Source organism: Leptonychotes weddellii, chromosome 11, assembly GCF_054177405.1.
Source record: "Leptonychotes weddellii isolate Sample4059 chromosome 11, ASM5417740v2, whole genome shotgun sequence".
Lineage (NCBI taxonomy): Eukaryota > Metazoa > Chordata > Mammalia > Carnivora > Phocidae > Leptonychotes > Leptonychotes weddellii.
Window position 1 is genome coordinate 38,136,375 of NC_138379.1, and position 16,994 is coordinate 38,153,368.

Sequence of the window (16,994 nt, forward strand, 5' to 3'; positions counted from 1 at the left end):
TATCATTCACAGGCTTATATGGCCCCTGTTTATTACTTCTGTCTGTGGCAGTTGTCATTGTACTTTAAAAAAATTAAATCTTACCCTTAAAACTTCATTTAGGCTTTGTACGTTATCTTTCAAAATAGGATTGCAATTCCTGGAGGATGAGAGCGAATGAATACGAAGTTCAAACAAGAAAAATAAACTTTATTATGCTGCATGATAGAGGCTGCTGGCTTACCGTTGTTGACTGGTTTCTGAATATTACGGCAGCTCTGCAGGATGAGCATGTACTTGGAAAGCCAGTACCTGAGTTAAGCCTGTTGTACCTACTAATGGTCTGTATATATGAATAGTGGCTGTAGCCATGGCAGGGCCCCTCCTTTCCTTTTAGCAAAATCTCTCCACTGACTGTGAGCTAAACATTTCTGTCCACCCAGTAGGTTAGTTTTACAAGTTGTGATAGCGTTGGTGGAGGGAAGTGAAAGAAGAAAGAGGAAAACCATTCTCTTCCCTTCTTTCCTTTTGAAGCCTTGGGTTTGGAAGGATAAAAGCTTTGAAGAGTAAGCTGACACTCCCTTTGGGGAGCTGACATCATGAAATGGTGGTTTATCCCCCCTGAATAATTTTCCTTTCACGGAATCTGAAGCTTTTTTCTTTTTGACCTTTGCCAAAAATGTTAACTAAAGATTCATTTTGGTTTAGAATTTTGCTTTTTAAAAGAGCAAGCATCACTTGAAGGGTTGGGGTGAGCTCCTACTGCAGTGTGCTCTAATTTGGACTGGTAATTTTCCACCTAGTGCCTCTGGGTGAGTTCTAGGTCTCCTGAGGGGATTGCTAATTTTAATTTGAGAGTGGAAAGTGGAAGGAACAGTGGGCAGAGAGGTAAGTGGTTTTGTACCTAGAATGTTACCAGAGGGAAGCGAATGCTAGGATAAGAATGAGGTAGTGGAGGGGCGCCTGGGTGGCTCAGTTGGTTAAGCGACTGCCTTCGGCTCAGGTCATGATCCTGGAGTCCCGGGATCGAGTCCCACATCGGGCTCCCTGCTCGGCAGGGGGTCTGCTTCTCCCTCTGCCCTCTTCCCTCTCGTGCTCTCTGTCTCTCATTCTCTCCCTCTCAAATAAATAAATAAAATCTTTAAAAAAAAAAAAAAAAGAATGAGGTAGTGGAGAGTTAGGGAAGGATGATGTGGCCCAGTGCCTGGGGGGTGCCCCAAAGACAAGCTTTTCCTCCTTCTTGGTGTAGCTTCAGCCTGGCTCTCTACACTGGGAAAGGAAGGGAAATTCCCTTTCCGTCTCTTCTTGGGCCAAATGCCTCTGCTACAGAGGTTAGAATAGAACTCAGGGTTAATATGGCTCAGGACCATATTTCAGTGGTAGCTTTTGTGGTCTGGCCTTATGGACCTAAACACAGATGAGAACAGTTTTTACCTGGGGAAATGAGCACTGACTGACTTAGAAACAAACTTTTGAAATAGAACCAGTTTATAAGTTGACTTTGTACTGTACTTTTTCTTGTTGCATACCAGGCCCATTGATCTTCACATGAGGTGTGAATATCATCCCTGAGTTTGCACAGAAGTCACATGAAAGGCACACAGTGGCTTTGGACAGTCTGAGACCATTAGCAACATTGACTGGGTGTGGGGGGGAAGTTTTGTTAGAAAGAGACTAAAAGGATTACCGGACTTAGGGTAGCCTTTTATTCTGGAGGATCCATTATGGGGATCTCCATAATTATACTTGTTAGATTAAATGAAATACTAATTCAGTCAGGAAAAACTGTGTCCTTGCCTGAAGGAATATCAGGCATATTGGAAACATTTGACATCACAGTAAGGGAGGGTGTTGCAGGGAACAAAGGTTCTCTGTGACTTGACAGCTGCTGTTAAACAGTGCCACCAGGAAGAGCCTGACGCTGGCCCCAGCTGCCTGAAGTTGCTACAGCCTTCTCTAGTGTTACCAGAGGAATTTGCACTGCTCTTGTGTTAGCAGATAGAGGCTGCTGATGGATCGCTAACCAGGTCCTTACTGTGCTCTGGGAAGTCAGTTTCTGACCTCTCAGTACAATTGTCTGAACTACTGGGTTTCCTAATGGCCGGTATTTTGAGGTTCTAACTATGTACAGAGTACCTTACTTAACTCCAAAGAAGTTCTAAGAAGCATAAGCTACGCGATGGATACATGAGATCTAGTTGGAAATAGGCTTTAACTGGAACTCTATAACTTATTTTAGTTTCTCTTGAAGTCCAGAGGCTGAGAGTAAAGTTACCCTCATATTTCAAGGACTTGCATAGAGGGTGGCCTTAAATTGGTTTTGCACATATCTTATTATCTAAGTAAAAGTATGGAGTATTAAGGGTTCTAAAACAAGGATGTTTTTGGAGAGAACTGTTAGTATGTGGTGTGTTCTGTGTCTTTTCCCACCTCCACACACAGCCTCTGGAGAGGAGGATGCTTCTCTTAAGTCCCTTTCGTTGAAGCCAAATAATAGGGGAGGCTCTAGTAGAATCATTCTGAGAACTTGACATGTATCCCTTGGTGTTTGGCAGAGCATAAAGAATAGTATGTGAATCTGTGGGTCCCTAGCAGAGCAGAAGGAAAGAGTGCTGTATAGTTAGTAATCTGCATTTCAGAGGGCAGCAGTGTTTCCTTGAGCTTCTGGATGGAACCAGGGTAAAACCTTCTAAAGAGGGACACTGTGTGTGACCGCCTAGAAGATGATACGAACCAGGAGGAGGTGCCTGTGGAAACCCTAAGGATTGAGGGTTAGAGGTGTAAATGGTCAGTTCTCATTCAAGTTCTGGGAATTGCACATGGAGGCTCCCATGTAGGGACTCTTCTAGGAGACCCATAGAAAGTTAGCATGGACATCAGATTTCGTTGGTGTGGCCTTTTCAGTGCCCCTTACTTCTCCCCACTCCTTCAGCTCCAACCCAGAAGGAACCAGAGAGCCTTGTTAGAAGTTGAAGAGATGCAGAAACAGATGGGGAAAGACAGACAATGACTGGTATCACTCCCCCCCCCCTGCCCCAGCCCAATTGCAGACTTTTCAGCTTTAGCTCAGAAGGGGAAAAAAGCTTTTTAATTTAGATGAGTATTGACTAACACACTGTACTAGACATCTTAATTATCAAAATCATAACGTCTTGGGGCTGACAGTGATTGAACAACTATTTATAATCAAAGAATGATTGGAAAAAATTAGGAGACTTGCGTTAGATTTCATTCAGGAGCAAGGGAAAACTTGTCCACAGAAGGGCTTTGAAGGAAAGTTTTATGCTTGTACCCTGTTGAGTTTAGCTCAGTGCATCATTTATACATCCACATATATGCATATATGAAAAGATAAGCAAATGTAAAAGGAAATTGTAAGTACCAATTAGAAGGTATACATAAAGTTTGGTGTACAGATTTTCCAAAGCATAACATAGAATATTTGGGAAAATCTAGACCTATTGTCTTAAGGGTAAGAGGAATTCAGGCATACTGAGATTGTTTTCTGGTTGGAGTGTTGTAGGTTTGCAAAAGGAAGTAAGGTACAGATTGCTCTTCAGTAGCTATGACTTGTAAGAGCCTACTGTGTGTCCTAGGTTGTACTTTGTACTCCACATACATTATTTTTACTTTTCACAACAATCCTGCAAGTTTCCATCTTTTTTTTTTTTTTTTTCTTGAGAGAGAGAGAGAGAGAAGGGGGTGGGGTTGAGGGAGAGGGAGAGAATCTTTGAAATATATTTTAAAATTTATTTTAGAGAGACAGTGGGGTGGGGAGGGGCAGAGGGAGAGAGAGTCTCAATCAGACTCCACGCTGAGTGCAGAGCCCAATGCAGGGCTCGATCTCACGACCTGAGCCGAAATTAGGAGTCGGACGCCCAACTGGCTGCGCCACCCAGGCGCCCCTAGTATTATTTCCATCTTATCAGACAGTGAAACTGAGGTTCAGACAGGTTAAGTGAGGTGCTCTCATTTCCCACAGGTAGTGAAAGTAGAGAGCTGTATTCTCGTCTGACTTACATCTCAGGCTCTTTCCACTCCACTCTGCTGCCTCCCTGGCGGCCCCCCACACTAGGATACAGTCGTGGGATAAGGCTGCATAACCTCAGCAGATGCTCCTAGCCAGGAAGAGAATGGGGTGTACACAGCACTCACTGGAGACTGCAGCTCCTCAATCCCTCTGGTCAGCTCCCCCCACAACCTCTTTCTGGAAGGTTTCTTTTTTCCCATGATCCTCCAGAGCCACATCTAAAGTGGGCACTGGGACAGGACCTCCTTAAATTATCCCTGTCCTTTACTCTTTCTGTTGAGAAAATGGGCTTTAGAGCTGTTAATCAATTTACCCAAGGACTCAAACAGTTAGGAAGTGGAAGTGGCATCTGGGTTTGAATTTCAGGTTTCTCAAACTCTGGAGCCCATACGTTTTCTTCTCATCGTGTTGCCTCCAGCAAAGACTATAAGTACATGTATTAATAGAAAATGAGCCCTTAGGAAACCTTATGTTTTAGTTTATTTTATCATGATTTAAAAAACATAGGTTTTGTGGATAGAATTAAGAATAGGAAAATACTGACTTGAAATGGAAGGGGCAGAGAACCAAAGAATTCTGTATCTAGAATGTTTCATGATGTGGATTCTTTGTGTAGTGTGGGGGAAGAAGGGTGAACTGAACAGGATGTCAAGAAGAGAAAGTCTCCCTTTCCTTTCTGTACCCCATGTTTTTAGAGGACTCCTGAGACTCTTCCTGAGACTGGCACTATGCTTAGAAATGCCCTTTCGTTTGTTTACGACTCCCCAGTGGCACCTTAGATCTAGCAAGGGTAGTAAACTTAACCAGAGTGCTGGATTTACAGAGTTTCACACATCTCCAGTAAATTACCCATCCCATTGTGTAGACCAGGCACCGCTCTGTGGCAGTGCTCCGCAACTACACTTTCACCAGTTGCTGGGCGTCAGGAGAAAGTGGGCTCTCACTCCTGCCCCCTAAATGCAGAAGTGGCCTCAGCTCATTCTCTCTCCTCCCCTTCCCCTTTCTTTTCTTTCTTAAGGCAGCTTCTTTGAATGGGAAGATAGTGAGCTGGCAGTTCTCTTAGGCCAAGCAGAATTCCTGATGTGCAATCTAGTGGCATATAATCAGGAATACTGTTCCTGCCATTACAGCATAATGCTCTTGCATTAGTAAGGGCTTCTGACAGCCTTACCCAGACCAGATTTTATCAAGGGGAAATCGACTCCCTGTCTCAATGGGATAGCTTCCCGAATCCTAAACTTTTCTCCATAAATCTTAACAACCTTAAGGAGACTTATGTCCATTTGCCCTTCGTACTACCTGGAAGGCATCCTGCCCTTTGAAAGTAGGCATTCCCTTTCTTTCTGGCTAGGGTCCTTCTCCATGCATCCTTTCCTGTGATACCAAGACAGCACGTTACTTTCTCCTGCCCCCCTTCCCCTTTCAGTGTGTTCTCTGCTGTCTTCTGCTATGCAACACTGTGCTCATTTTTTTTTTTTCCTTGCTTTCTGCTATAGAATATCCTTTCTGGACTGTGGTTGGCAACTTCTTTCAGCCTCAGGACCAGAGACTGTTTTCTTTTCTGGCAAATTGCTGGACTATGTTTATAAGTCAGTGTACACATAGTTCCTGTACATGACTACAGTCTTTAAGCCACTTAAATTTTGTTGCCTTCTGAACTAGCATGGTATTGGCATTTCATGCCTGTCTATTTCACACTCCCCATTCCCTTCACCCCCAGTCGCAGCACTGGATGTTGTGTAAAAAGCAGTGAGGCTCTGTGAAAGTTGGGCCTTGTCCCCGTGATGCTCCATAAATAACTGCCAAACAAACGAATGAAACCAGGAGAGCAAGAGCAATTGGCTGAGGATTTCAAGTAGTAAAAAATAAGGCTTCTTATGATGAACAGTACAGATCAAACTAGAAGGCTTTGCATGCTATGTGAAGAAAGCACTGAATCCTGTAAACAGCAGGGAATCATTAAATTTATGTATCTTACAGAGGTCCAATTTGTATGCATACAAAAAAGTGCACACATCGTGTGTACAGCTTGATGAATTTTTACCTATGTGTGTATCTGTGTAATTACTGCTCAGATTCCAGAAAAAAAATCTCTAAAACTTCACATGAGGAGATTTTATCTTGACTACAACATTTTGGATGCCAAGTGCCATGGTTGGTTTCTGGTATAACCAGGATTGGAATTACTACAGCTGTTCCCAGGATTAACAAGTCTTTATACTTGAATAAAAACACTTGTACCATCTAATTGTGTGACAGAAATACTGCAGCGTGGTTAACGTTTATCAATCATCAGCATGTCTTGGCACTTTATAGGCACTACTTGAATTTATCTGCTCCACAAGGGTTTGTTACTGTCCTGTTTTTTTTTCTTTAAGATTTTTATTTATTTATTTGACAGAGAGAGAAAGAGAGAGAGAGCACAAATAGGCAGAGTGGCAAGCAGAGGGAGAGGAAGAAGCAGGCTCTCCGCTGAGCAGGGAGCCCGACACGGGGCTTGATCCCAGGACCCTGGGATCACGCATGACCTGAGCTGAAGGCTGCCGCTTAACCCTGAGTCACCCAGGCACCCCTTACTGTCCTGTTTTACAGATGCTAAAGGTTAGAAAGGTAAAGTAACTTGCCTCTGGTTCTACACTTAGAAAGTAGCAGAATTAGTATCAAATCTAGGACTGTCCATCGCCACACTGATTTCTTGTTGGTGATCTGCTGCCCTAAATATCTGGTACCTAGGTTAAAGCAACAGAAATGTTATGTCTTTGTGGGGGGAGGTGATGATTGTATTTGTTACCTGCACATGAAGAATGCTCTTTTTAGGCACATTCTGACCTGTGGCTTACAAGCCTTATGAGAGAGAAGGGGGTGTTGGATTCCATGTCAGTCAGGCCCTGGAGCATTGTTATTTGGATGGGTTTTTATGAGGGAGGAAGATGCTTTCTGTCTCCCTAAAATCAATATATAGAAACAAAATGATGGTCTCTGTAGTCACAGTTTGAAAACAGGACACAGTGAAGATGAAATATGGACCCTAAACACCAGAAATTCCAGCAATTAGTTTGTCTTAAAAATATCGGTGGAATACGTGTGCGCCAGTGTTTGGTAGCAAAGTGGCAAAATTCTTATAACCTTAAGATTATGATGGGGCACCTGGGTGGCTCAGTCGTTAAGCGTCTGCCTTCGGCTTGGGTCATGATCCTGTGGTCCTGGGATCGAGCCCTACATCGGGCTCCCTGCTCAGTGGGGAGTCTGCTTCTCTCTCTGCCTGCCGCTCCCCCTGCCCATGCTCTCTCTCTCTGTCACTGCCAAGTAAATAAATAAAATCTTAAAAAAAAAAAAAAGCCCAACTCTTGATTTCAGCTCAGGTCACGATCTCAGGGTTGTGAGATCAAGCCCCGCATCTGGCTCCATGCTGGGTGTGGAGCCTGCTTGAGATTCTCTACCTCCCCTTCTTTCTCCTGCTCTCTTAAAAAAAAAAAAAAAATTATGTTTGAAGAACTAAGAGGGCCAAAGAAAATGTGAAACTTCCATAGTCACTAAAAGGAAAAATAATTTATTTTAATGGCCCTCAAAATTCCTTAAACCCAGTAATCTTCTTAATGTCTTAATTCTGTCTCATAGTGTAAAAAAAAAAAAAGTCACATCGAACGAATTTGTTACCATGCATGACTGAAATATATTTAATATTTGTCCATTATTTTTTCAGATGAAGTGGGAGGGACAGTGCAGCACACTTCAGCACGTTTAGGTGTAAACTGGGAGTACTCAGTGAATTTCAGGTTTTACAAGATGAAAGCGTGGCAGGAAGTATCCCATTGCTGCCGAGAAACATGTTTCAGGAAACTAATCTTAAAAAGATATAAACAGCATGCCTATCCAACTTGCTTGAGGGAAAGACTACAGTTTTAAGTTGTTTAGAAGAGTGTGTAGAAAGATACTGTTGCCAGTTGTTATCACTTTTAGAAGAGATGTGGGTGCCAAAAAGCAAGTTCAGGATTGTTTTGGTATCTGTTTATTTTTAAATGGGGATGGAGTGCTGATGGAGATGGTTTTCTACTCAAAGCTGCTCCTGTTGGTAAATGTTTCTTTTATAGACTTTGAAAAATCGTGCATTTAAGTGAAACCATCCAGAGGGAAATAGGATTATGGATACTGAATTCTGTGATTAAAGCTAATCCTAAAATATAAATAAAATGTGGAAAGTGTCCTTTAAAAATAAAATATATCAAGTCATAGTAGCAAGCAGATCAAGTGTCCTACCCCCAGTTCCCCAGCCAGGGGTTTCTTTACTGTTTTGTTCAGAGTTCCTACTGAGTAGCCTATGGTGTTCGTGTACATCACATGCCGGCGGGGGCGGGGGCCGGGGGGGGGTGTCACTTAAGAATGCAGTGTCCCTGGAGCCAGCAGGTCCAGCTGCCAGGAACCCTTGCCTGAAGAATGGCTGAACCCCTTTGGCTCTGGTTCCCAGCATCAAGCTGCCTTCCTCTAAGTCATTCCCTCAGAATTGGTAATGAGCCAGTGGGAAAGTAGGCTTTGAGGAAGTCAGTCAAGAGGGGAGAGCAAAGGAGATGCTCAGAACAAAAGAAGGATGATGTCAGTGTCCTAGTTAGTGCCCTTCTGTCAGAAGCGGGGAAATAAGTTCTCTCTCAGATTCTTAGTGTTGCCATTGTTTTCTTTTTAAAAACTTTAAAGAAATTGTGAAGTGTAATACACAAACATTTTTAACTGGCTCACTGAGATTCTTCCCTTCTTACTCTGCTACCTTAACTGTCCTTGCTTCTGGTGATGATTGCAGAAGATAACAGTTGGGAGGCCTTGCTAACAGAAGAAGACAAACAGAAGTTGAGATGAAAAAAACAAAAATATCAGTGAAAGAATAAGTTTGAGATCCCTGCAAATAAAAAAAAAATTCTGAAATCCCATTTCCGTATGATGATACACAAGGCAGCTGAATGGGAAAAAGACAAGGTGCGAGGAAAGAAGGGGAGAATGAAGATGAGGCATGGAATCTTCCAGGCCCCTATTTGTTGTCTCCCTTTGTTTCAGACTGCTTTGTTCTCAGGACTGGTGCTTACCACTAAGTTGCAAATAGACCTGGATTTATAACTGACTGTTTTTGTAGTTTTTGAAGAACATGAGATCTAGATATATATTATCTTGGGTATATGTAATTATGAAAACATTATTGTATATAATTATGAAAAAACTGTAGTAGGTGTTTTGCAGTCTTCTTGCATATATCAGATAGGAAAATTCAGAGCTGTTTAGTACCTGTTCTCTACTTGGAAGCTGCTCAGAATAGATTTCATTCAGTGGGAAACCAACATAGTAGTTTAAACCATAATACATGAAAATATTGTTATTAATTTTGGATGAGTGGGATTTGATTAAAGTTACATTGGTACTTGGCAATTAAACATATATTTAAAAATAAGATTTTTTTCTTACAGTCCTATTTTGTAACGGATTATGACCCAACCATTGAGGATTCCTACACAAAGCAGTGTGTGATAGATGACCGAGCAGCCCGGCTAGATAGTAAGTAGTCTTCCTTTATTTGATAGTTTGCATATCCTATTTTTAAAAAGTAAGCTTGGGTGTTTTGCTAGTTGCATAAATTTTAGATGGTCTTGAACATAAGCCCACCTCTTTTCATTAGTTTTGATTGATGAATCAGCATTTAAATATTCCTCAGTAAATGTAATATAAAACAAGAATTGTGTTGATCTTGTGCTGGTGAAACTAATCATGTCAGTGTAACTTGTTGAAGTTGTATTTTTGGGGACATTTGGGAAAAAAACATGAAGTTTCAGCTCTTCCTGCTTTCTTGCAAATGTTAAAATGGGTGAAGTAAATATAGAAAAGATTGAATATTTGTTAACTTGCTTAGAATTTTTAGCACAGAGGTGTTAGCAAATAGCGTTTTGTGCTTGGTCACACACTCCGTGTCTCCACAAAAGATAGCCCTGTTCTTTTAATTTACATGATTCTTTCATTCACAGAGATCAAGAGGTACGTTAGTACCTGCACTGTAAGTGTGGTGTTGGTGAGTAGACCAAGATTTCTGTCCTGAATTTACAGGTATCTTTTTCAGTTCTTTGCATGGAGGAGATAGAACATCCAACTGACTTCAGAGGTGATCTGACTCCATCTGCCTAGATGTATTTGATATTTTTAACCTTGTAGTTGGTATGCTAATATATTCTAGCTACGAAATCAAGCCGTACTGATGAAGATGACCCTGAAACTGTCTGCTTGTGAGATATGTTTGTCTCTAGCATCGAGAATAAAGCACTCCGAGGAGAATGCCATGTCTTTATTGCACTAAGTCGGATGTGCTCTGAAGGACCTACGTTCATTGGGCCTGCCCATGTGTTGTTTTTCTCTTTAGTTCTGGATACAGCAGGACAAGAAGAGTTCGGAGCTATGAGAGAACAGTATATGAGAACTGGCGAGGGTTTCCTGCTGGTCTTTTCAGTCACAGATCGAGGCAGGTTTGTACCAGTATTAAAATGTAGATCTTCTGTTCATGCCTAGATCACTATTGTATTGAATTGGACTTCTTGTTTTTAGAGAAAAAGGTAAAGTAATAAGATAATAAATGGGGTGTGAGACTAGCCAAGTTCTGATATTTGAGCAAATTGATTTGTCTGTTTCTGTTTTAGTTTTGAAGAGATCTATAAGTTTCAAAGACAGATTCTCAGAGTGAAGGATCGTGATGAGTTTCCAATGATTTTAATTGGTAATAAAGCAGATCTGGATCATCAAAGACAGGTGAGAAGGAATGTTGCTCGTGGGAATCCCATTGTTGATAATTGTGTAGGTGAGTAGATGTGTTTCATGAAACCATTGAAAGTGCCATGATCAGAAGAACTGCCGAGCTTGGCACACTGGATCTGGGGAAACCAAATTCTCACATATATTTACACAGAACTTCAGTGGACCCTGTAGCCTGTAAGTATTTGTATCAGCTCCATTCACATGTTATAATTTCTTGGGTAATCTCCAAAATTCTAATTCAGTTAGCTCATCTTAAAGTTACCCTTATTACAGGCCAAGTTTATTCAGTGTTAATGCTAAATTACTTTCATTTAGAGAATAGTGTTGACCTGAATGAGAGTATTTGGGTTTTCCCTGAGTTCCATCAATGACAGAATGTTCTGTTCATTCTTTACACTGGCAGGCTCTAACACCAGTAACCTGTAAGGGAAGAAGATTTTTAGCATTTAGTTGTAGGCTAGATTATACTCGCTTATTTCTTTATCCACTTATTTCACATTTAATTTTTAAAATTTGGAGTATATATTGCCCACTCATCTTTTTGTGGGCGAGCAGAACAAGGTCAGATGTAAATTAGTGCAGGCTCTCCATTATTTGGGGTTTCTTTTTGTGTCTTTTTATTTCTTTTCAGGGTTTAGCCTCTACCCCATATCTGGAATATAATTGTTTAAGTTGTTTCTTAAATTTTGCTGGTATTTAAGTTGTCCTTTGTTTTTATATAGCTTTGTGTTAACACTTTTAAGATTTTGTTTGAAAAGTACAAACATCAAGAAAAATGGGTTGATAACAGCATTGAGGACAGCCTTCCATTTTGTAGTTAACTATTTAAAACAAATCTTTGATTTGTGTGCTCTATTTGTAAAATTTTGTTGAATATATACCAAATTTAAAACGTGGGCCTAAGATTTAGAAATGTTTACTGGTGATACTTGATGTAGAATAAATTTTACTGGTAGGTCTTTTTAAACTCTGAATTATTATAAAGTTAAGGTGAAAAAATTTGATCTTCACTCAAACCAGTATAAACTTTTTGAAATAATTTAGAATATGGCATTGTTCACATCTTAAGCCTAGAGTAGATAGTCCATCTGTTTTTTAATTTTTTATTTTTGAGGTCATTTCCTTCAGGGTTTGTGAACCTAATTATATTTATTAAATGTTGCCAGTAGAATCTGTCTGCTGATCTTCTCAGTCCTATAGTACTAGAAACACTTGTATATGTCACTGGATCTGGGGAATAATTGCAAAGTAGCTCTGCAGTGAGCAAGAGGCTCTCCTCCCTACCTCTTCTACCCCACTCCTGAGTGCTTTCTGCTCTGATGATGGAAAAGGTTTTTCTCAAACCTTTTTGTGGTTGTATACAGCTCCAGTAACAGAATAGGTGGGAGGACTGGGTCCTGTAGGGTAGGTGGTGGCGGGTCAGGGAGAGCGGGGAAGCCTATGTCCACCAGAGCAAACAGGCCCTACCACGATGGGCCTGGGACAGAGGGTCTGTAGGAGTTACATCTAAGTCATCTCTATACTGAAGATTGCCAGTGTTTGTGGTACGGTTTCCTCTGTCTGCAGATAGTCAACATATTGTGGCACTTCTACTTTGTTTCACACCATGCGCTTATAAAATTTTTCATTTAAGTTTTTTCCTTTTTATGAGAAGAGTAAAATAAAAAACAAAGGTGATGAGAGAAACAACGTAGGGAATGATAAGTTTCATATTTCCATCACCCTGAAGATATGCAGTTAGCCTGGAGTAAGTTCTTCTATATACAGTTTTCTGCTTTAAACTGTATACAAGATAAATTATGTATATGCTGAAAGCTCAGATGTGTATATCCAAGGGAGAAGAGCAAGTAGCTGAGATCGGACTGCTTAATTTTCGCTCATTCCTGTAGATTCTGCTCTCTGAAGGATAGGCACTGAGAAAAACTGGATTCCTGCTTCTGCTTCATCTCCTCTGGTCTAGGTTCCTTCACACCTGCACTCAGGCAGGACTCCTGCACTTATGGGAGCCTTGAGTGCTGGCTGGCTGCAAATCCTACCGCCTTTCCCTCATCCATTCATTTCCCACTTGTTTGCATGATTTTTACTCACTTTCTCATTCTTAAACTGACAGCACTTTCTTCCCCTTCCTCACTCTCAGCTAATGATGAGTAATATTTTCCTATTTCACTGAGACATTTCTGCACGTTTCCACCTCCACATGTACTAACCTAAGTGCACATGTACCCCATCAATTCTGCCTTCCCCCACTTAGGTGGCTAAACTGTTCACCTGTGTGTGCCCATCCTCTCTAGTAGGTACTGGGTCCTGTTCCTTCTCCCCGGCTTGTAGGCCTCACCCCAGCAACGGTCCCGTTCCACTTGTTCTGTTTATCTGCCGCACGATCATTCCTGCCAGCACGGATCTCCTCTTTAAAACAGAACGTAGCTACGGCAGAAGCTTGTTCTTAATCTCACATTCTTCTCTGTGTACCTTTCTGCTGCTTCTGTCAAGCAGAACTCCTTAAAAGTGTTATCTACACTTGCTCTCTCTCCTCTCTTTCCTGCCATTCTTGCTTGCCCTGACCTCAGGCATGCAGCGCCCGAGTCAAGGTCACCATTTACGCAGACGTCAGTAATATTTGACACAGTTTCTCAGACTCTCATTTTTGAAACACTTTGTTTATTTAGTTCTGGGACACCGTAACCTCTGCCTCCTCCCTCCTCCCTCCTCCCTTTGCTGATATTTCCTTCTCTCTCTCTCAGATGTCTTAGGGCTCAGGTACACCTTCTCCTAAGGCTCTGGATGTATAAAGACTACCATGCTTCACCTCCCAGCCTTTGAGAGCCGTGCACAGCACATTTGAAATTGCGGTGCTATGCTAAAGGTTTTTTTACCTTTGTAAAGTCTCTTCAGAATTAAAGGTGTTGCCTAGAATGTCTTAGCACCTTCCCTTGCTTTACCAACAGCCTGGACAGGCCACAGGGATCCCATAAAAATTTCTTCCCCGTTCAGAAATGCTTACTTACTGAGTAAGAACCCCTAAGAGGTTCTTACTCAGTAACCAGTCTGGCTTGCTTCGTTATTGACCCAATTCATTGTTTTCTGCCTTTGTCTTAGACACAGTCCTTTGGACTTTTTCTAGTTTCTAGCTAGTTTTCTCTTAAATAACAAATGCCAGTTCTCCATGTTCTTTGAATTTGTGGGTCTGCCCTGGGCATTCCTCCTACTGATTCCTGAAATTCTGAAGCTGTCTGGGAAGGGAGATCAGCCAGAAGAGATTTTGCTTACTTTCTTTTGGCTTCTGGATCTCTAGATTTGCTTCTTCCACCCACCCATCCATCCATCCATCCATCCATCCATCCATCCAATATTTACTGAACCCTTTTTCTAGACACTAATGACAGAGCAATAGAAAGAACAAAGTCACTGAAGTTTACATTAAATAAAAAGAATTTGAATGGTTAGTGTTATCACACACCTAGTCCCTTAGAGATACATTGATCATTTTGTTTATCCTGTCAAAGATGTAGGAGGAAAACATAGGTAAATGACTTGTTTGTGCTTACTGAAAATGTTAAAGTAGGTGAATATGATAGCACACTGATTCTGAAATTTAATACAGCAGTATGTGGGCTTGGATTGTGGGCTTCGTGATAGCTCTCATTTCAAGTTTCTTGTCCTTGACTCAGCCCTGCCTAGAAACGGATGGTTTTGCTTTTTGTTTTTACCCTCTCTTTTCTCCCCCAGCTTACCTTAGCCTCCCCCTCTCCTTTCCCCCGTTAGGTGCTAGTGGCCACTGTTAATTTGAGAAAGGAACCCATTACACTTATAATAATACCCACGTGTACTAACCCCCACTCTGTCTGTTAGTACCTTGACCACAGTCTGCCCCTGTAGCCTCCTAAGAAAAGGACATCACCCCTACCTGCCAATAGTAGATTAAGGGTCCTCTTCTCGCCTTACCTGTTTGTGCTTTGTCTGCATCTAAAAGATTTGTAAACCATTGAGTTTATGTAGCATGAGAGCTTCTCAGTTTTGAGCGGTTAGCTTAGCACATAGAACAAAGATATGTACTCAATAAATATTTGCTGAATGAATGATTCAAGGCATCAGTGAATCAAGCCGTGGTATTAATTTGATGATTCTTTCTGTTCAATAGATATTTTTGAAAACAAAAACAAGTTTTGCTTCTGTAAACTTACATTATTCATTAGCCGCATCCTTAAGTGAGCATTACGAATGTTTAGGTCTATTCCTATGAAACCCAGTTTGTTTAATGAAATTGCTCTCATCATTCTTATTTTGTTCTTCTCTATTTGGAAATACATAGTACTAGATAAATTCATTATTGTGGATTATCTTCTAATACTCATTTGTGCCTTGGAAGTGAGACTCACTGGAGGTTCCCAGGTGTAGATCTGTGAATTTGTTCTATCAGATTCACCTTTGTTGTTTAAAACAAAACATTTCTGGGTAGTGCTGACCTACCAAGTTAAAATATTCAGGAGATATGGTTTATCTTTATAAAATTCTCTGGGTTGGGAAACCTCTAGGAAATCCTTATTTGTGTAGCTTTCAATCTACATATGCAGTGTTCTTTGTTCCATGTGATAGTCTTTTTGTGCATTTTTGTTTGCTTTGGTGGTAGCAGTGTTATTTCTTAGTTAAAATAATGCTACACCAGTGAGCTCAAAAGCAGCTATATATGTGGTTAGAGATTTCTTGACCAGAAATGTGTGTACAAACTCTTGTTGACCTCGATTCCTAGGAGACAGTGATGTGAGACCATGCTTTAAAACTAAATGAATGAAGCACATGAATCATCTTAGTAGTGGGATTATCTTATCATCTTGGTCATTAATTAATTTTTCTTACTACGTATAGGTAGGTAATTTGCCATTTCTCTCTAGCTGAATTACTTTATGAAGGAGGGATGGGGCAAGATAGCTTTTGGAAGAATAATTGAGCAGAAAGACCAAGAGCAAAATTCTTAATTTTTTAATTTTTTTTTTTTAAATAGCAAAATTCTTAAGGACATGTATTTTCCTTCCCCAAAGTTATATTAATAACGTAATTTTGATTGACTTGTCTCAAATATTAATTTTTATTTTTCTTCCTATATGTTTTCATTTACTTATTTGATTGGTCATACTCTGTCTACTTAACATATGTCTTTATTAGTTAACGACGCTGCACTCTTCTGGGCTCTGGGCGTACAAAGACAAATATGCCTTACTCCCTAGCTGCAATGGATGTGGTGTTGGGAGAGTGGGAAAGCAAACCCAAGAATTGGAGTTTAGTGTGTTTAGGGTTTTGTCACTGGTCACTGTGTAGGGCATGATGGGAACTCCAGGGTGCTGTTCCGAAGCCTCAGTGGCACTAAGGGGGAAGTTATTGATTGCTTGAGTCTTGAAGTGTTATTGAGGAACAAATTAAGAGTATAGTGTTGGAAGAGAAGGGGTGGCATCCCAGGAAGAAGGAACAGAATTTGTGACAGCATGGGGATTTTTTTGTAGGAAGGAATTTCCCATGTCAACTTAAAATAGGAATTTTCTTTTTAAATTGGCTTCTGTGAAGCTTTCTTTTCTTAATTGGCTTCCTTACTTGTTAATTGCTTGCTTGATTTGATTGATTTATATTTCAAAACCATTGGCTTTATGGTATATAAGCCATTTTGAAGAGAGGCAGGAAAGTTTAAAATTTACAAAAACTTGGATATACCAGTGCTGTGGAGAACCTGCCTGCTGCCCTTCTGGAGCACAACAAGGTTATCAACTATTATGAAGTAATTATTAGATGTATGTGTTAATGTAATTAACTAATGATACTACATTGAGGTTGCTGAATTTTGGAAATGGAATATTAAATTGGGAGAACAAGATACCTTAAAAGACTAGAGGGAATAATACCTTGAGCTCAAATAAGGCCAGGAATAATTCCTATTCTAGTTAGCCAGAGTGAAAAATCTCATAATTCTTGGGTTATTGGGTAGTGTTCGCAGACGGGTTTTGTTCCAGTAGTAGGACAAAATTAACCCTGAACGAATTCTGTTCTGGTACTATGTAACAAAAAGAATCACACTTTCCAAATAACTGCATCCCAGAAGAAAGCTCAAGAACATTTATAGGAATATAAACTTTCTAGAACCCAATAGGTAAAAGTCCAGTACCCAGCCATCCACTCAAAAATTACCAAGCAAGAAGCAGGAAAATATGATTCACAGTAAGGA

General features: G+C 40.7%; 1 protein-coding gene across 2 annotated transcripts in view; it reads left to right on the plus strand.

Moving 5' to 3' along the window:
* The window catches only part of RRAS2 (RAS related 2), a 75,755-nt gene that overhangs the window by 50,809 nt on the left and 7,952 nt on the right, over nt 1-16,994 (plus strand). The window contains exons 1-4 of one of the 2 annotated variants that reach the window (XM_031017223.2): nt 6,587-6,619; nt 9,457-9,544; nt 10,398-10,500; nt 10,672-10,780. In XM_031017223.2, coding sequence (XP_030873083.1) covers nt 6,602-6,619; nt 9,457-9,544; nt 10,398-10,500; nt 10,672-10,780 — 318 coding nt within the window. In that variant the 5' untranslated portion in view covers nt 6,587-6,601. Of the gene's footprint in view, nt 1-6,586; nt 6,620-9,456; nt 9,545-10,397; nt 10,501-10,671; nt 10,781-16,994 lie in introns of those variants that run through there. The other variant, XM_081798552.1, reaches the window with a different exon arrangement.